Source organism: Homarus americanus, unplaced genomic scaffold, assembly GCF_018991925.1.
Source record: "Homarus americanus isolate GMGI-L3 unplaced genomic scaffold, GMGI_Hamer_2.0 scaffold57980, whole genome shotgun sequence".
In the NCBI taxonomy this organism is placed as follows: domain Eukaryota; kingdom Metazoa; phylum Arthropoda; class Malacostraca; order Decapoda; family Nephropidae; genus Homarus; species Homarus americanus.
In genome coordinates this window covers 1,060,138-1,080,698 of record NW_024716703.1, presented here as the reverse complement: position 1 = coordinate 1,080,698, position 20,561 = coordinate 1,060,138, and the positions used below count along the sequence as shown (strand labels likewise).

Sequence of the window (20,561 nt, the reverse complement as noted above, 5' to 3'; positions counted from 1 at the left end):
CTGGACAATTAAGTTCACAACAAATAAAAAAAAAATAGGGAACAACCGCTTGACCATCCTCATATCTGAGGGTTAGCGACCATAGCCCTCCACTCTTCACAGGTAACATTATAGTGCTGTTTAATCTTAAGATGAAATAAGTAAAATAAAGTGGTCCAATACAGTACAGCACTCATCTATATAAATTAATATGGCAGTTGTTTGATAATTTTCCTTTTAATGAAAAATAAATAAAATAAAGTGCTTGTGTACAAGGCCTCTCCTACAGCCTTCCAAAGAACAAAATCCATAACTGCTCAATTATATGTCATATCTCTCAATATCTACTGGGGTTTCTGCCTGTATTAACATTGGGCAGTGAAAATCATAAGAAAGAACCACCCGAATGGCTGATTATTAAGCATAAAGGATCAATTAAAACCAAATTAAAACAACACGTTAAATTTTACTTTAAATTACACTCAACAGATGAATGAACTAAGCAATCACAACTGGGAAGTGTTGCCAAGTCACCGGTTTTGAACACTCATCTGAGCTATTTATTTTTACTTTTTGTTTCGGGTTGATTGATTGATTGATTTACTGATTCTCTTATAAAATATGGTTAAATATAGGTCTAGTGATTAAACCCTCCCCTATGAGTGCCAGTGTTGGTCTTGTCTTGTCTAGTCTTAGCCCACACTCAGTGCCTCTACAAAGAACACACTAACCAAACCGAATAGTTAGCATGTTTATAAGTAGTGAATTGATAAATAAGAAAGATTTAGACACACAAATAAAGTCCTTAGGAAAGATGAAATCAGTAAATGGGATTCTTTTGAGTTATTTTTCAGATGAGACTGTAGTTTGTGTAGATCTGGCAATACTGTTAGTGAACCATCTCTGCTGCATGTCCAGGTTCTCGTGTTGTACGTTTCTCTCTCTATTACACAGTATGTCCAACAAATATCCTGTTCAAGTTAGAATGCGAGAAATGTCCAAGCAAGAGGAAATACTATTGAAAAGGAAACGTGAAATAGAGCGTAAAATGAAGGAACAACAGCAAGCAGATGTTAAGGTCAAGAAAGCAAGCCCTCCATTACCCCTCAAACCAGCACAAAGTATACCAGAGTCTAGTCCTAGGTGAGTATGGATTTACATTTATATATTTATTTGATAAAATTTTAGTAATGATAGTCTATGCAAGTTACCAAACCCTTTAAAAGAGCCAGAAACTGCCCTTGATTCACAGCTGGCATGAGTCAATTGATTTGATTATTATTTGGTGTCATAAAGTCACAAAAAATTGGTAAACTTAATTTAATCTGAATTGTGTTAGGTTAGGTTAGGTTAGGTACATGCACTCGATTTATTAACTCAGATTAAATTAAGTTTTCCAATTTTTTTTTACTTTGTGACACCAAATACTAGTCGAGAAGTGATTAGCAGTCCGATTTATTCATGTAGGACCATTATTTGACTTCATTGCGGCTACATTTGGGTACATTTGGGTAATTAGTTGGACCCCTCACGTATATAACAGTCACTGAGGATTAAAATATAATTCGTCTCCACCTTTACCTAACACGGTTAATATTCGTCCATTGGCTGTCTGCAGGTTCCCGCCATTTTTACCTCAGGTTAAACTCTTCACTTAATCAGTTGTCTCCCCATTTCCTCCTCCTCCTCCTTGTAGGTTAGTTCATTTGGTATGAGAATAGGTTTTAATTGTTGTGTATTTTGGGTGTGTTTTACCCTTATTTTACCTCCATTTTTGTTCAAATTAGCTGCTTCTGTTAAAAATTAAAATTTTATTTTTTGCAAAAAACGCTAATTTGCAAAAGAAATGAAGATCAGTTTGAGTAAAACACACTGAAAAACGTCAAAAAAACCTATTCCCGTACCAAAACCTGAGAAGAGCCAGTGGACGAATATTTACCCTTAAAACATAAACTAAAGTAAACTTTTATTTCCAAAATTGTCGGTATTATTGCGTTTTCACATCACACATTCCTACCACTAATCTATTATCATATCCGAATAAGACGTCTAATTATAAGAAAATTTTCATCTATTACATTACTGTCGCAAATGTACAATAACGGAGATAGCGTATCCAAAATGTTCTCTATTTTCTTCCATTAATCTTCTGCCATTATCGCCTACCTCACCTCCCACACTGCGTGTCTCCTTCATAAACCATCACGCGCATGGGTTCCCGTGCACGTCTCGCGGCCAATTAAAAGCTTTTTTTTTTTTGCAACCAATTAAAATGATTTTTGGTTTAATTTGCGGTATTTTTGGCCCAATCAAAATCGATTTTTATTTTAGGTCTCATATTTCCAAATTCATATTCATTTCCGACCATGGAAATTCTGTAAAATTTTACCTAGTTTCAGTCATCCCCGTATTTAATGGGTAGATCATAGTGGATGTTTTGCCGTGACCAGTTAAGTTCCGACTAATGCTATTTTACCGCAAGTGCTCTCTGATTGGCGAAGTATTAGCCTCCCGGCCATGCACAGGCCAACCGGCCTATTGCAGACTCCTTATGTTCTTATGTTAGGTAGGTTTCTTTGGTTGGTTGGTTAGGTCAGGTTCTATTAGGTTTTAGTAAATGTCTCCTCTTTTATGATTTTTAATAGACTCTGTATCTGTGTTCTTCTGGCTAAATAAACTGTTTCAATATCTGGAAAAAATTAAAATTGAACAACGGACAATATTTAGACTTTGTCACCACCTAATTGATTTTTGAAAATGGGTTTTTACAGTGTAAATCATCGTGTTAAATACAAATATGACCTTCATTGCTGTCGGAAATGAGCAATAGTTTAGATATTGAAAAAAAAAGTGGAAGGTCAAACAATGTAAAAACTTTAAAAACTAACCGAACCTAACCTTACTGAACCTAACCTAACCGAACCTAACCTAACCCCTAGTGTGTGAGAAACTTACCTTAAGGAAGAGATACAGGAGGATAGATAGAGTGATGTGACTTGAATGAGGAAGTGGCATCTTCGTCAGTGTCCGTCTCTTACCACAGTACCATGCAGGGTGATCTACACGGTACTGACACTCTGAATTACATTTTGGACACTTTACAGATGAAACAAGAACACCGTAAGCCCTAAAATTGACAACGGCTGCTGCGTCATTGTCCAAAATGCGCTGAATAATGCAGCAGCCAGCCATCTTCCAACTGGCCACGAATGCTGATTAGCGCACAAGTATTACGTCACATCGGCACTCCGACGGAAACATTACAGATTTTTTTTTCTCTATCTCACCATATAACTCAGTATTAAGTTAAGTGGTGGCAACCTCTAAATATTAACCCAAGCAACTTCTGGTTAGGGCTGTTTATAGCCACACAGCGATCGACACGGCAAAATAAATGCCAAATATGGTGAGAGTCACGGTCACATATCGTTCTCACGTTGTTAGCTGGTAATGGACGATTAGCCAATCAGAGTACACTCACGGTAAAATAGCATTAGTTGGAACTTAGCCAGTCACGACAAAATACCCACTGCCTCTTTAGATATCCAAGCAGACCTAACCTAACTGATTCGCCGGATGACTGAAACTAAAATAATACTGTACCTCCAAACCTATCTAACCTAGACACAGAACCCAGGAACTATATCTAACCTAACCTAAATTCCTAAGATTCCCAGATGACCGAAACTAAAATAATAAAAAAAATTCTAAATAACTGCGGACAAAAATGTGGCTCTATGGCCGTAATTATTTTTATATATAGTACTGTAATTTTCACAGTTTACTAGCCATTTAAGCAGTTGGTCTATCCAGTGTTTGTACAGGAGAAAAACGGAGAACTGGAAACCTGTGATGTTTGGTGGTGAGGGTCACACGGGACAACTCCCTTATCACGTGTGTCCAGGCTGAGGATCAAACCCTTGACATAATTGGTGAGAGATACTGTATATACAGGGTATATGGAGTTGATGTGGTGGGAAGTTGCTGTGTGGTCCTTGGGTTAGTTTAGGTAGTGTGTAGTATTGACTCTGCCTTTTGTATGTATGCTGGTTGTGGAGAAGTGAGAGAGCAATTAGCTGAAGGCATCTGTAGGGGAACTCTTCAGCATGTGCTTTGTAATGTATATACTGTAGAGGATTATATTCCTCAACATGATGCCTTTCAAGTGTTCAGTGAGTGTCAATGCAAGGCCAAGTGCAAGAAAAAGAAGTACAAAATTGAAAGTCTACAGATGACTTGATGCTAGTAATGCTTTTTCTAATGTATGACAAACACTTTCTATTCTAAATTCACTTTGTAATGCTAAGACTTTACTTTGAGAACCATCCCTCTATGTAGCTTTTTTCTCCGCAGTGTAGCAGCAGTGCCGCAGGTGCCCAATAAGTTTAGCAATGATGGAAGTTTTTTCGAACAGTTCAAGAAGTTGGCTGAAAAGCAGACCGGTAAGCATAAGGATTTAAATGATTTGTGTTATTCCTTTAAATAAATACTGAACAGGTATAGACCCTTAAATGTGGGGTCTTTGGGACCATGATTGAGCTGGTTTTAAGGATTTTCCAATTTCATGGGTCCTAGGTCATTCAATTTACCCAAGGCCTACCAGTACAGTACACTACATCAAGTTTTAGGTTCACATGCTGTGTCACTTGCACAAACTCCAGTGAATGTTTCAATTCTTAATTAACAGAATTAACATAAAGTCTTTGTATGCTGACTTTAAATAGGAAAATACACTACGTAAATATACTGTACTGGTAGTCTATGCTGTATAGAAGTTAAGAGTTTCCAAACGTGAGTGAAATGGATTTGTTTGCATCTCAGCACTTGCAGTGAGGTAAAACTTGATAAAGGAATGAGTTCTTAAATATTATTGTCTTATTGAATAAATAGCTCTACACCTTGATTATATTTACGTGTATTTAAATTTTTTTTTTTTTTTTTTCACAAGGCTTCTCTTAATTAATATTAGTCAAATTAAACCAAAGATTTGGGGTAACTTATGCCAGATACTACTTGTTGTCAACTTGTCAAACCCATTTAACTAGTGTAGCTTTTAAGGAACTCTCAACTTAGGAATAGACTACTGTATAGTAGTTAATGTTTTTATTATTACCTGTACAGTATTTGAAATATTCATACATTAAAATGATATTTTTCCTTTATTTCGTTATTTGACTCTCTAGCACCAGCAATACCATAAAATGGGAGAAATGAAGTATAAAATAATAAAAAATATCCTTCCACACTGTATTTCAATTTATTAAAAAGGTCTGATTTTATTCTAGATGTAAAAGAGGAGAAATATTCCTCTTCAGAGAAGTTCAAATCTTCAAGACCAGTTTCTACCAAATTGAAAGCTTACAACCAAATTCCTCCACCAAAATATATGTATCCAGGCCATTCAGTATCTCAGGGGCAAGACTCCACCTTCTCAACAAGTCCAGATCATGAAAACGTGAAAATAGAGCTCAACATTCATGATGTGAGTACTGTACTTGTACAGTACTAGTCTGAAAAGTGTTTTATTTGACCATTAATTGCATGAATCATATTTCATTGACACAATTATGGTACTGTACAGTTGTACCAAGGAAAAGATTAGTGGTGTGTTTTCCTCAAATAGATAAATTGTCTTTTTCTAAGATAGGAAAATTGATCATCATTGAATTATTTTAAAGTTGATTACAGTACATTCTTTCTCATTTATCTTTATTTTTTAGCTACTAAAGTAATAAAACAACATAGGTGTGTTTTTGTACAGTTTGTATTACAAACAAGAGAACATTGTACTGTTAAAGTGATCCATCAGCTTTAGGTAGTCTATGCACAATGTAATGCTATTTTATTCAACTGCAAATTTTCAAATTTGTAGAGGTGTAAATGTTCATGATGGTTAGGCATTCATAATCAGAGCTTCAGGGTAAATCATAACTATTTGGGGCATTCAGCAGCAAAATTGCTTCCAATTTGCCTTGCAGCAACTGGGACATCATTGCCATCAAGTGCTGTAATCATGGCTAATTCAAACACACATAGAAGTTAGCAGTAGAGCACAGCCAGGTACATGTGATTGTATAACAGGAATTTGATTATTTACTCTAAATAAATTGGAATACTCATCTGTTGAAAATGGTAAAAATATGATTATTCGTGGGCTTGAATTTGGCGTGCGGCATGACTGTCGTGTTTCTTTTTGGGCAGCTGGCTGGGCACGATGCGAGTACCATGGCTATGGTGTTATTCAGCAGTCGCTGATGCCTGCTTAATTTCCTCTCATTTTGCTACACACTGCCACAGAGTGAGCGTGTGTTGATCTGCCCGCTTGTCCTACCCGAAGATTTTGTTACTGTTTTCCCGAGTACCCTTCACTGCAGTAGGACACCGAAACATCAATATGTACAGGTACTCTAAAGATTCTTTGAATGTCGGTGCAAGCAAGGGAGGAAGGAAGGGTATGGCACTCATTTTAGACGAGCCCTGTGTCTGTGTGGCAGCTTTCATCTGGGAGTACAATGTGATTGAGTCCAGTAAACTGTATGTACATTTTGAGTGAGGAAAAGATTATTACCAGTGTAAATCTAACACTCCTGTAAGTGCTAAGAAATCAATTGCTTCCTATTTTAAATCAAAAGAATGCACTCCAGGCTCCACTTCAATGGAGTTTGACATTGAGAGACCTCAAACCATTAACCCTTCGCCCTACAAGCTCACCACCCTTCTTATCACCATAGGCACAGCAGCAGGGTTTTATTGGTACTTGTAAATGCAATAAAATATATTTTATAACACCTACCACTTAACAGATATTGGCCATTCGGGCTACCCACTGTTATTACAGGAAGAAACCGGTGGCTGAGATGATGTTTGGTAGTGTCAAACTGGATAATTCCTTTCTCACGTGTGTTCAGGCCAAGCAGAACTCGAACCCTTGAACATATTGATGAGGTCGCGCATTAATGCTATGCCACCAAAACCCTGCACCAAGTTACCAATTTTAAACCCACGAATAATCAAAATTTGACAACTATCGACAAATAGTTCTGAGAAATATTGAGTCATTGAGAGCACACTTTAAATGAAATAGACATATGGAGTGTACAGTGGGGAAGAGATTATGGATCATATACGATGGAGTTGTTTTGTGTGTGATAGTGGTCATTTGAAAGAATCTAATGAGTCACCTGTGTATGTATCGTGAGTTATTTTAAAGTGTTGTGAATCACTGTAAATGCTGATGATTTGCTGTGTACATTGTGTGCAAGTTGAGAATATGAACAAGAATATGTGGATATTTTTACATATTGTTCTAGCCATTTCTTGTCACCCACTACAGTTATTTTTGCATTGCTTTCCTTATTATTTCCTCCCTTCCATAAAAATTAGAGAAAGGTAAAGATAATAGAAAGATAAATTTTGGTGAAGAGGATTTTTTCTTTTTATCAGGAAGAGGACTCCCTCAGTAATCAAACAATAAAAGATGTAGATCAACCTGATTGGTTCAAGGATGCCCTTAAGAGAGCCCAAGCCAAGGCAAAACAGCTGTCTGCTGTAGCCCCCCCAGGTAAGCATAACCTCTACCTTACTATTCAGGACAGCAGACACAGTACACCTTCCCATAAAGAGACCCTACAGAGGCTTTTATCCACAAATATTTTTATTAAATATGTACACTATAGAGGTCTTCTGAAATATGTAATGAGTAATGGAAATTCATGGAGGCATTCACTCAAACTTCTACAAACATTTATTTGCACACCTCATAAATATTAGTACAGTACACCATTCTGCTTAACACCCTGCACATATCTATATATGCTACCTGCAGACCCCAGTGTCCTGCTTACAAACACATGCACACACACTAACACATCCACATGCATGACTCATTCACATCGAAAAACGTGCACTAAGAGTATCGAACTTATAATTATTAGCCTTTATTTCAGGGTTCTGTTTGTTTTTTGTCTCATACCAAACCAGTACTGTATCTGAGTTTTTCACATACTATACACAGAAGATTGTTAAAGCTTGCCCTCCACCATCATAATGACACTGTATGGTGAACCTTTTTTCACTCGGCAGCCTAAGGATAATGTGCAACACTAAGCAATTGGTTTAGATATAAAATCCTTGACATAGTGGTTTGTACTAATCTGTATGAGAAGCCTCCCTCTCCATTGCAATAATCACTGTGAAATAAAAGAGTAGAATCAAAGTTTTGAACAAGTTCATTACATCACACAAACCACCGGTTGTGCGCACTTCACCCTTCTGTTTAGTTTAATCATTTTGCTTTTCAAGGCACCAAATTTCTTTTCTAAACATTTGGACTCCCTGTTTACTCTGCCTGAGAGTGATGTACCTTTATGTGTATATGTCTAGAATGAACATTGTCAGTTGGTTACATCCTGTCCACTAGCCACCTGTTAGTTGGTTACATCCTGTCCACTAGCCACCTGTTAGTTGGTTACATACTGTCCATTAGCACATGTTTGTTGGTTACACCCTGTTGACCAGCCACCTGTTAGTTGGTTACATCCCTCCACTAGCCACCTGTTAGTTGGTTACATCCCTCCACTAGCCACCTGTTAGTTGGTTACATCCCTCCACTGGCCACCTGTTAGTTGGTTACATCCCTCCACTAGCCACCTGTTAGTTGGTTACATCCCTCCACTAGCCACCTGTTAGTTGGTTACATCCCTCCACTAGCCACCTGTTAGTTGGTTACATCCTGTTTACTAGTCATCTGATTCCAGAAGATTACTGCTCTGGTAGCTCTGTGTTTTGGCCGAGCATAGATTTGTTCCCTCCTTCAGTTTATCTGTGATCCTAGTTTAATCAGGGTCCTGGATATTGGGTCAAAATTAGAGTCTGGAGTTTCTTACATCTCTCCTGGTTGATTTTTAAAATGATTAACTAACATAGATGACCTGTATGGTAGGGACATTGTATTAAGCTTGACCATTCTGAAGGGACACATTACACCCATTGTACAAGATGCTGTGGGTCATTGGCAGCATAATGGCTTTGCTGATACTGATACTGTACATACTCATGATAACTCTGGAAAACTGCTTTACACTGGAGGATTTGTTGGGTCAGAATTCTTTGAGACTTAATTTTTTTTTTTTTAGGTGGGTTGGCTCGCCAAGTCGAGTGCATATCTCACTACCACTTTGAGCATTTATAGTACAGTGCTGTCTCAATCGTTCCCATTATTTTACACGACTCAGTTGGTGGGTAGGAGTATGGTCATAAATGGAGGCGTAATTCTGAAATCCCATTTATGATTGATCTTGACGCCAAGTGACTCGACTAAACTCCATTCACCCAATGGGTCATTGGTAGCAAAAAGTTAGCTGAAACTAAATGGGTGGATGCCCAGAAGATATAGTATAGCCTACCTGACATGGTTGAGATGCACGTGCACTCATGTGACTTATGAGTTGTTAGCCCTGTAATGAAGGTGCTGACTATTGCTTCACAAATTTGTTTTTAAGGACAAAGATTACAATGGGACTGTAAAATAATTGTAAGATTAATTCCAGGCACTGTGGTTGAGTGTTACCTTGGGTTCCCTTGTAATCTAAGTACTGTTAGCACTTAATATAAGTTGCCTAGTTTTGACCTCGTAATAAAATGGGATTTCATGATCGATCCTTCATATTTATACCTCGTTGAATGAATGGTACTGTACCACTATGGTAAGGTAAGAAGACCACTCAGTGATTGATAGACTGGTATTAGGGGTGAGATAATTTATTTAATAAATTTTAACAAGTTGGACAATGTATGTACAGTATACATTGTATTAAGTTTATTATATTATAAGTGAAAAGAGACGACTGTAGTTTGCAACAGTAATTGATAAAGTTTTTGCAGTTGGACATTGTCTTTCTATTGTTCATTGTATAAAGTATAAATCCCCCTTAACCAATGTTTGCATCAAGACCAGTTAAAGTTGTTGTCATGCTGTTTATGATGTGGATAAAACCTCTTTATTGATAGTGCTTATTAAAACCAGACATTAATTTTACAGTATACGAGGTAGGGAAAACAAAATTGCTTTACAGTACTTAAATGTACATAGTTTATCGTTGTTCTTGTCATATGAAGTATGATAAAGAGGGCAATTTACAGTATAGTATAGGCACTAGAGTATATTCTGTATGCTGAATCTTTCTCACTAACCTTCCTGAAGGTATTGTCATCCAAAGCAATTCATAATTGTAGTTAAATTAACAAGTGATGTAGGGATTTAGAAGACTCATGATGTTGTGTCAACAAGCTTTAAGGTTTAACCCCAAGGTTTCCTGGAAGGCTGCACTTGGGTGACTGGGGTATACTACATAAACCTTTGCTACACTAAAAAAAATAGAGCTATGATCTCTTCCTGCTCAGCTGCAACCCTTATAAACTAAGGGTAGCGCTGATGTACCTGCTGCCCAAACTTGGGTTCTGTGAGTTTACTGCCTTAGTGCTGCATCCCATGACCCAAACAGGCTATAAAACAGGCTTAATGATCAACACCCTTCAGTGCCTTAGCTCTTCTTGATATCTCTCAATTGGCTGTGTGTGTTGGCAACTAAATTCTTTATTTATTTATTTGAATGGCTTATGTGGGATAGACTGGTTGCCATGCAGTTGTTTGCATTCATATATACTTTAGGTACATGCATTTTTCATGCTGCTGGAGTGTTTGCAGTTGCCATTTATGGTGTAGGAATGTTTGGCTAGATGTAATTTGTGCTCTATTTGTGCTGCCTTGAGAAGTCAACATCATTATATTCTACAGCACCATTTCTGATCATTATGGTAAGCGCTGTGTGTGCGAGGTTGAGGCATCAAAACAAGAGACTTAATTAAAGGGAACTTGACCTTTAAGCATGGGGAGTTGTCCACTGTCCTGCTCTTTGTTTCTTTTTGACTGGAATTCTAACTTAATCTGGTATGTCTTGAAATCTAAGCCTCTCAGGTTCCTTGTTTTCCAGCTCTCAGCCTTCGGGCACCTGGTTCGTCAGAGTTACCTTCTCTGTTAATAGGAGTTGTGGCTGAACTAGGAAAGCATTATCTCTAGTTTTACTTGATATCTGGAGTATAGTCCTCAGGTGGGACTTCCCGAGGTCAAACCAAGATGCTGTTAGATGCTCGATTCATTCCCTTTATATAATAGGATTTCAGGATCAGTACCTCATTTCTCAGACTAAATTTCAGTTAATGGTGTTTTGTGTAGCTTCTATCTCACACATTTTTACTGGGTTATTGAAATGGCAATAGTTTTCATTCTTCATCTTGTTGATTTATGTCAAACTAAGTCTACCGGTCAGGCAGAGATTTTCTATTCAAGCAGCTAGACTATTAGTGAGGGAGACATACTGACGAAGTTGTTGATTTGGTTCCGCTCCCCATCTTAAGGCAAGTTGTGGGTCGCCCTTACTGATGAGGTCGTTGTTTCTCTCCCACTCCCTGTCGCTAGGTTAGTAACGAGGCAGCTTTACTGATGAGGTTTGCTAGTTTCTCTCTCAGCTGGTTCCAGTGATGATGAGGATTCGATCAAGAGCCAAGATTCTCTCGAGCATCAGGCCAAGAAACGGAAGAGCCGTTGGGGAAGCTCACCTACCCCGGAGGCCATCCCAGTTGTACCACCAGCTCCAGGTATGCATTTTAATGATATATATGTACTGTATAATTAAGAATGTCATACAAATACTAGACTAAATTGGAATATTGTAGTAACTAATAACCACAAGGAAACCACAAGGAAAAAGAAAACACGAAGATCCCAAGCACTAGAACCGATTACTGTATTGGTGGAAAAATATTCCAGCTGGTGAGCAAGCGAAAACATGTTGACATGGTTTCGTAAGAATTTCGTTAACCGAATTGAAGATTCTTATGGAAGGTAATTCGTTAACCGAGGCGTTCATTAACCGAGGGATCACTGTATAAAGGTAGGCTGAGAGGGGTTTTAGGGCATGGGGAGAGAATGGAGGAGACCAATTGAGGTATGTGGTGTAGGAGTCTAAATGTGGAAGGGAGGATAGCTTGGGGGAGAAGTTGTAAGAAATGACTCTAGAGTTAGGAACCGGGCGAGAAAGGCTGCATGGTGAGCTGCCGTCAGGTAATTTTGGATAACCCATGTAATTTGAGTGGGTAAAGGGGCCATAAAACATTGATGATGATTTTAAAACTACTCTTTGAATGACTTACCTTCAATAAATGTCTAAATAATTAATGATGATTAAAAATACAGTTGCCTTGAATTATTTTGGGTATTTTTATTTCATGGGTTCCAAAATAACTACTGTAAGAAAGATTGAATGACAGTTAATGAAGGGAAAGTGTGTTAGTGGTGTTTATTCTGAACACCCTGCATTCTAGTAGTAAAAATGTAATGATTGCAGGAGTCTTCACATCCTTAAACACTAAAAATATTATTGTACTTTAATGTCATTCTCATTGTATAAAGTTCCCTGCATTGCTGTTAAGTTAAAACTGCTGAAGAATAATTTTTTTGTAATTTTTAACAATAATGTAGATACCTGTATCATCATTTGCTTATTGGAACTTTATGAAACATTTGATTTGGCCTCAAAAGATTATGTTTAAACCTGTTGTGGGAGTTTTAATTTGGTTAGGGTTTTTTTTTTGACAATGCTTTGAATTTTCTATTACTGTAAAACTAATATACAGTATAATGTTTATAGCAGTGATAACATGCAATTAACATAGTTTTGTTTGTTTTCCTAAGCACCAGTGACTCCCACCTCCCCATTATGTCTGAATGTCCCAGACAATCTGATGGGTATGGTAGGAGAAGGGGAACACATAGCAGCCATTCATGGTGTCATGGTTACACGCTTAACAAGGAATAATGCTGCCATAATTGCTTATGCTAAGAAGGTATTTGACACTACTGATCTGAGTGAAGCACAATGGAAGCAGTGTGAAGATCAGATGAAGGTAATTCTTTGTACGATTTGAACTATAGCTAGAGACCCTTTTTCTGTGGATTATGATTTTCTGTTTGAGTACTTGGTGTAGTTGTAATTGTGTATGAACTTAATTTTGGGGGATATGTTTCTTGGAGAATGAGAATATGTACAACCCTATAAACTATAACTTAATTAACAAGAACAGATGCTCTTCAAGGATGAAAAACATTCATATATTATATAAAACAAAGTAATTTGGTTACTTGGAGATGACAGCTTGAGAAATAATGTTGATGTTGGAGTTAAGGTTCTGTGGGTGCTGGGGACACTAGCATCACTTTGAGATAATGCGACATTTATTGGCTGGAAGAATGTAAACTAACAATGCCTGTCTGGGTGCCTTCAAGACATTTTTAATGTATTTAGCAGCCTATGTGAGCACTTTCAAGCAGATGCATCACCCATTCATTCTAGACATGAGTTGAAGATGCACGTGGGTGCTGGGTCTGAATCATTAAATGTTCCTAAAAAGGTTGCAAATTGCTGGTTAAAAAATGTAGTACAGTATAAATGAAAATGTGAGAATTACAAATATATGGGGGACCCCTGGAAATGCACAGAATTTAAATTTTAGTTTATTATTATTATATATACAATAAAGTACAGTGGAACGTCGATATTACACAAGATACGTTCCAAGAGAGGTCGCTTTAAACCGAATTCGCACTAAATCGAAGTGTTGTTTCATGGAATAATTTAGTTTGGTACTTGAAACAAAAGACTAAGAGACTACCCAGATGCACCTCAGCCAATCTCCTAGAATAAACAAAAAATTTTTTTTGTAGTATTATGTTAAAACAAACACTCATAAATCAACACAGCTAAAATTATGGGACGTGAAATGGCTGTTTACTAGCGATCAGCTGATGTGAAGATTGGAGGGGGATGGGTGAGGTGATATGTTTGACAGCTGATGCCAAGCTCTAGGGCTTATTTATTTATCTGTCCTTAAGAGTGACTTTAAGTTTTTCTCTTATAAAATGTCACTGAACTGACATGTTCTAATTAATTTTATTACAAAGGGCAAAGAAATTTTGTCTCGTGCAAAATATATGACGTTTATATGCAAATTATTCACTGGCTTGCAAGGATTCTAGCAATTCAAATTATATTATCCTAACCTTAGTCTGTGATATTATATAAGATAAAAACTGTAAGCCTATAACTACCAAACCCAGGCTGGGAAGATGGGGGGGAGGGGGGTGACAGTGACACGTTTGACAGTTGGGGCCGAAGGTCTAGTGAAGTATTTATTTGCTTATTTATGTCCTTTAGATTGAGTTTTTATTTTTTTCTTATAAAATGTCACAGAAGTGACCGGGGAGAATATAATTTACATTACTGGAATTCTTATAAGATGTAATATAATCATGCTATAGTTTGCACTAGACAAAAATTTTAGTAATCATTCAGTACATTATTTTGAGTATATATACAGTACAGCTTTGCCCTTAGGACAGTGTAGCGTGCCCAGAGAAACATGAGGCGCAAATTTTAAAATATGATGTGCCAGATTGACTCAGGCAAAATAGGAAAGATTCACTTTAAATTAAAACATTGTCCTTAATTGTGGGTGTCGCTTTAAATCAATAATCTTAAATTGAATCGCTTTAAATCGACGTTCTACTGTACTTTTCTTTGATAAGCATAAACAAATGTTTTTAAAGTATATATACTCTTCTTTTAACAGATGAATGTGGTGTTCCAACTTCTTCAAGCCAAGAAAATGGAGGCAGAGCGATTAGAACAACAAGGGAAAGTTAAATATGAGTATGATTCAGATGAAGATGTTGACGGTGGCACCTGGGAACACAAAAGGTTAGACAAATTTTCTGTGTTGACCTAATTAAGTGTTCTTGAGGATTTAATTTGCGAGACTTAATGCCTGGGATGAAGGCCCTGTCAAGTAAAAAGAAATTATGTTTGGTTTCTTGGTTATTGTACTTAATCTTTTGCCAACTGGTAGTAAGTACCATATATACACATAAACAATGAAGACTTGATTCGGGGCTTAATGTCATGGTGTGTTGGTCTGAGGCCATGATCTTGGATCAGAAGTGATGGTATCATTTTGAAAAACAAATTATACAAATTATCATCTTGTTTAGACAAAAGCTATTTTCTGAAGAACTCTTTATCTACTATTGAAGGTTATATCATTCCTTAGCAGACCTTGCCAAATTTGGTGATTTTTTAGTTTCTTATAAATCAGTATGAGTAATACATTTAAAATATTCTGACACTGTTTCACCTTGTTCAAAAATCTTCAGGAGAGCCAAAGAAATGCAGGAAACACATGCAAAAGCAACAGAGCTGACAAATATGGCAGAAGGAAAGCATCACATTGGTGACTTCTTACCACCAGATGAATTAGCAAGGTTCATGGAGAAGGTATGTTCTCTGGTAGATATTTAAAAAAGAATGATGAAGAGACCCAGTGTACTTTTTGATACGAGTTAAAGTAAAAAAAAATTCTGAACACTATAAACTTTTAAGACCATTGACATTCAAGTTTTGCTATAAATCCCAGACTTAACCCTAAGATGTCATAGGTCTGGGGAAGATGGCTGTTGAGATTCACAACATTGTATGAACAGGGTGTCTACTGGTCTGGAAAACCTGGAAGAGGCATGGAATTTTACAACTACCCATTGTGAATTCAGCCCAACTTCAAAATATTGTTACTTTGACAACAATCTTACCATACAATAATGCTGTACTATATAAAAGGTAAATACCGTATATGGCGACTTATAAGTCGACCATCCATTTCAAGCAAAAAAATCTGGTCATAGAGGTATACCTACTGTATAAGTTGACTCCCCAACTCCAGCAGCTGTCAGGTGTTGTGAAGGACCAAGTCAATCATCAAAACACATACATAAACAGGTAAGCAGTCAAACAAGCCACTCTGGACATGACGTCACACAACGCCATTAGTGACTGACCCAACAATCACAACAACACTGACCTCAGTTGACTTCCTGCTCATTCCACCACAGTTTCACACACTTGATCACACACACTCTTAGAACATCAATAACTACTGAGAAAAACTTTATTTCGTCCATAATAGAAATAGAGCAATTATATTAAAGATAAATATGAAGGTTGTAATACAAAATACTCTCACTTACGGTCAGGATTTTAGAGGTCATCATTTTATACCCATCGTATAAGTTGACCCCCTAACTTTGGACACTAAAAATTTTGCTTCAAAGGTTGACTTATATGCCGCCATATACGGTAATTAAACTTTTAGGAACAAAATTCCAGCAAATAATCCACTCTAATAACTGAATTGTTTGTGTACTTGTCATATTTCATGTTAGCGATCAAATAACCAAATATTACAGGTTATACCTACTAATTCTGCAATTATTATTGTCAGAGATGAATAAGTTATTATAGTTAAGTGACTTTATTTAATTGGCTTATTCTGCATACAGTGATATCCCCGTTAGCCGGAACAATTGGTGCAGAGCACTTACTGGAATGAGAGATTTCTAGGTAATGAGATGACTCTTTCAAAGCCGGAAAAATCCCTCATCTCCGGAATTTTCTGGGTAGCGGAAAAATTTTCTCTGAAGTTCCAGAAATTGCCCATTACATCATAACTTGAACCCGGAAAAATTTCCATCATCCCCATAATTTTCCGGGTAACAGAAAAAATTTCTTGGAATTTCCAGAAAATGCACCTGATTTTCATCTATCAATCCCCCCCAAAAAAATCCCCCATCCCCGGAATTTTACGGGTAACGAGAAAATTTTCTCAGACTCTTCGGGAAATGTGCCCCTCGGAAAATCGTTCCCAAAGCCGGAATTTTCCGGAAAATTTCGGCTTTGGGAACAATTTTTCGAGAAAATTTCAATTTTGGCTATTGGAGAGTTCCGAGTTTAAGGGATTCCGGGTAACTGATATATTACTGTATTTATCATGGGTTATTCTGTATGCTATAGGTGGATCTGGGGTGTGATTTTTCGTTTTTGGCCACATTTCCGGCCTTTTGGGAATTTCCAGGTTGACCCTTGTGAATCACGCAAATCCAGGGAGAAAAATATGGAAGGGGGAGGTCAAGGTCTTTGCTGATGTTCATCACTAGGCCTAATAATCATCCTGATCATAGCTGGTTAAATAAAATAGTCAGCCCAGTAGCCAGTGGCAATTATCATTGTAAAATTTTTAAATTCTGTACATAATACTGTATGTACATATTGAAAACCTGTAATTTTGTTATTCTGTCATAATAAATGATGAATTCATGTGCCTGGAAAAGCCAGGGGTTTTTTTTCTGGCCAGTAGACACCCTGATGAATGACATGTCATGAATAAATGAAGAATCCAATGTAGTGTATGACAACTTGCATGTATTGAGTTCCAAATTCTGTTAATTGAGATTGTTTTCTTTTTTTTCATCCATTTTTTATATTACAGTATCGGGCAATAAAGGAAGGACGGGATCCAGATCTTTCAGACTACCAACAACACAAGCTTACAGAAGACAATGTTGGATACAGGATGTTGAAGAGCATGGGGTGGACTGAGGGAATGGGCCTTGGTGCAGAAGGAAAGGGAATAACAACACCTGTTAACCAGTAAGTTGAGTGTATATCACTGAGGCTCCATGCTTATCCTGGATGCCATCTCACCATCTAGCAAGGATTTCCATGTAAGATCCACAGGATAAGTAGAATCAGTTAGTTACATCAAAAACAATTAGTTATCCCAGCTTCTTCTCAGGGGTACTCTAACAAAATAACCAGTTGGTTAAAACAATTTACTAGACTGTTATATACTCTACCTCTATGTTTTATATGTACGGTAATATCTCCGTTAGCCGGAATCCCTCAAACCTGGAATGTCCGATAGCCGGAATTGAGATTTTCTCGGAAAATCGTTCCCAAAGGCCGAATTTTTTGGAAAATTCCGGCTTTGGGGAAAATTTTCCGAGGGGCACATTTTCCGGAAAATAACAAGAAAATTTTTTGCCGATATCTGGAAAATTCCGGGGATGGGGGAGTTTTTTCCAGGTTTGAGAGTTGAAGATCGGGCGCATTTTCTGGAAATTCTGAGAACAGTTTTCCATTACACGGAAAATTCAGGGGATGAGGGATATTTTTCTGGGTTTGAGAGATGATGTAAGGGGCAATTTCTGGAACTTCCGAGAACATTTTTCCCTTACCCGGAAAATTCCAGAAAATTTCGGGGACGAGGGATTTTTTTCTGGCTTTGAGAGAGTCGTCTCATTACCTGGAAATCTCTCATTCCCGGAAGTGCTCTGCATCAATTGTTCTGGCTAACGGAGATATCGCTGTACAGGTACTGTACTACATATATTTAACGTGTCCCACTATTTAGCCAGTGCTGTAATTGCACTTTCATTATAATATGTTAGCCCCTTTCATTACTAAACTACTGTAATGCATTATCAAATAATTACCATATTATGATTGTTAATCAGTTCAATAAGTTTTGTCTGTGAGTATATGGATAATTAAATATTTTCTTGATAATAGGAATGGACGTTCAGAGAGTCAAGGCTTGGGTGTGGAGAGGCCTGAAACTCTTCAAGAAGAAGATGATGAGTATGATGCTTACAGGAAGCGCATGATGCTGGCATACCGTTTCCGGCCTAATCCTTTGGTAATTATACAAGTAATTGTGTAACATTATGAGAATGTCCTATATCTTTAATGCAGAGGTGTGGGAGTTGAGTCAGTACAGTACTGTACTGGACTCTTGTCATCACCTCTAATCCAAACTGTGAATAGGAACTTAACTTTGCATTTAGGGAATTGAAACCATATAAATACAATTCTAACCACTCTGGCTCCTTGTCTATCAAACAAAGGTATATTTTTCAGTGTAGTGTATCCACACTGCCCCCTAAAGAACCACCAGGCCTACATGACTCACTTTCACTTTCATATAATTATTCTGCTCTCTTCATTGCTTTCAGTAAGAGACATTGAGAAAATATCTAGAAACCATGACTCAGTATTTTTAAATCATAATGTTTTATCTCATCTTTCAGAACAATCCAAGACGAGCATATTACTGAAGATAAAGAAGTTGGTAGAAGAATCATTGTTCAAAATGAAAGAAAAATGGTTATAACCACAAAAGCAACAGAGTTTCAGTGATGAAGGTCATATGTTACGTACATTGCTCTTTGTATCATGTTATTCCATTATCTAAGTCTTCATATTGGAAAGATTTGTTACAGTACACATTATACATACATTTGGAAGTTCCACTTTATATCTTCAAGCTTTTATAAAAAGTTTTTGCTTATTTATCCATAATTTCTAACCTAGTACTGATATCGGGTGACTCAGAAACAATCAGCAAGTCCGCTAGATTCTCAGGAACATGAAACTTTAGGCAAGAATATCATAAAATGATTATTTTTAAAACTTGAGACTACCCCAGTCATAACAGATTTCTTGAAAAAGACACTTGGGAATATTGTTATCCCTATGAAATAGAGGAAGGTGATTAAGAAGTCTTTGCCGCCATGTAAGCATGCATGCTTCATCCCCATTTTGTATTTGATAACATAAAACAACACCTCAGTTCCAGTTGTGGGTAGATGCTACCTCCCTCTGCTCCTGTTAGAAGCTAAGTGCTTCTAAGTGTTTGCATTATGTTTAAACAGAATGTTTCATATGCATTGCAAGTGTTTACAGACCTGGTTTATGGGTTAGCCAGTGTGTTTGAGATGCAGTGCCTTCATATCCCAGCAGTGTGCCTACACATTGTGTAATTCAACTTGTCAACAGATGGTTTTATCCAGATTTATTTGTTTGGCTCCAGGCTTCTCCGAAGATACTTGGGGATGATTCAAATAGAAACAAGGATAACTCAGTACAGATTGTCAGTGCAGGTAGGTTGGTTATTGACCATTTTTCCCTACTAAGTCTGAGTTACCCCCAAAATCACATTACCCACACTCAGTTTTAACATGTTCCAAGCCAGTTATTCCCAGATAGTGCACTCATAAGGGAATTAGTAAGGGATATTCCTTTCATTAATTATTTTCATTGGCTCATGGTGCTTGTTGGCTATTGTGCTCATATATTGTGTAAGGATGTTTATCTTTAATTGAATGGCAGTACTGTATTGGACATATAATGTTAAAGGTATAGGAAAAGGGATTCTTGATATTCAAGATGAACTGGGAGGTCAGGATACATAATTTGTTAGTTTGTGAGCTCTGGCACCATGCTTTGGATAACTATATAAGTGCCATATTTATTTTGTGAATGTTACCCTCCGAACTGTTTGACTTTAATTTGAAGAGCATATCGTCATTTCTTTGTCAAGCTATCAATATGGGTCATTCAACTCAGGTATTGTAGAGGATGGATGTCTCCTGGCTACTGAGGGGGTTTTCTGGGTTTCTCCCTTGTTTATGAGTTGGGGCGAAGAGGATATTTCATTACCTGTAACACCTTTCCAAGAATTTTAGTATCCAAGCTCCTTGCCTTGCTCTGCAAGTAGTGTATGGGGTCCTCTCTATGCTGAATAAAATCATCTGACATAAGCCATATAAAATATTGAAAGTGGCATTCTTGTAGTGAAGG

General features: G+C 37.2%; 1 protein-coding gene across 3 annotated transcripts; it reads left to right on the top strand.

The window, feature by feature from the left end:
* Positions 1–879: 879 nt before the first annotated feature.
* On the top strand, positions 880–19,269 carry LOC121858221 (SURP and G-patch domain-containing protein 1-like). 3 transcript variants are annotated; one of them, XM_042354505.1, is made up of 12 exons: positions 880–1,122; positions 4,333–4,421; positions 5,265–5,461; positions 6,277–6,381; positions 7,423–7,540; positions 11,506–11,634; positions 12,731–12,942; positions 14,665–14,792; positions 15,245–15,365; positions 17,410–17,570; positions 18,492–18,618; positions 19,010–19,269. In XM_042354505.1, exons 1-12 carry the CDS (start codon positions 890–892, stop codon positions 19,034–19,036), a joined length of 1,647 nt encoding a protein of 548 aa, XP_042210439.1. In that variant the 5' UTR covers positions 880–889; the 3' UTR covers positions 19,037–19,269. The 3 variants fall into 3 exon arrangements, with proteins under 3 accessions (XP_042210439.1, XP_042210438.1, XP_042210440.1); XM_042354504.1 differs by having other exon boundaries at positions 11,494–11,634; XM_042354506.1 differs by lacking the exon at positions 6,277–6,381 and having other exon boundaries at positions 11,494–11,634.
* Positions 19,270–20,561: the final 1,292 nt, after the last annotated feature.

Coding starts and splice junctions, on each gene's coding strand:
- LOC121858221 (XM_042354504.1), top strand. CDS start 890: ATGTCCAGGTTCTCGTGTTGTACGTTTCTCTCTCTATTACACAGTATG. Junction 4,422..5,264: donor GTTGGCTGAAAAGCAGACCG/GTAAGCATAAGG, acceptor ATTTTATTCTAG/ATGTAAAAGAGGAGAAATAT. Junction 6,382..7,422: donor CGAAACATCAATATGTACAG/GTACTCTAAAGA, acceptor TCTTTTTATCAG/GAAGAGGACTCCCTCAGTAA.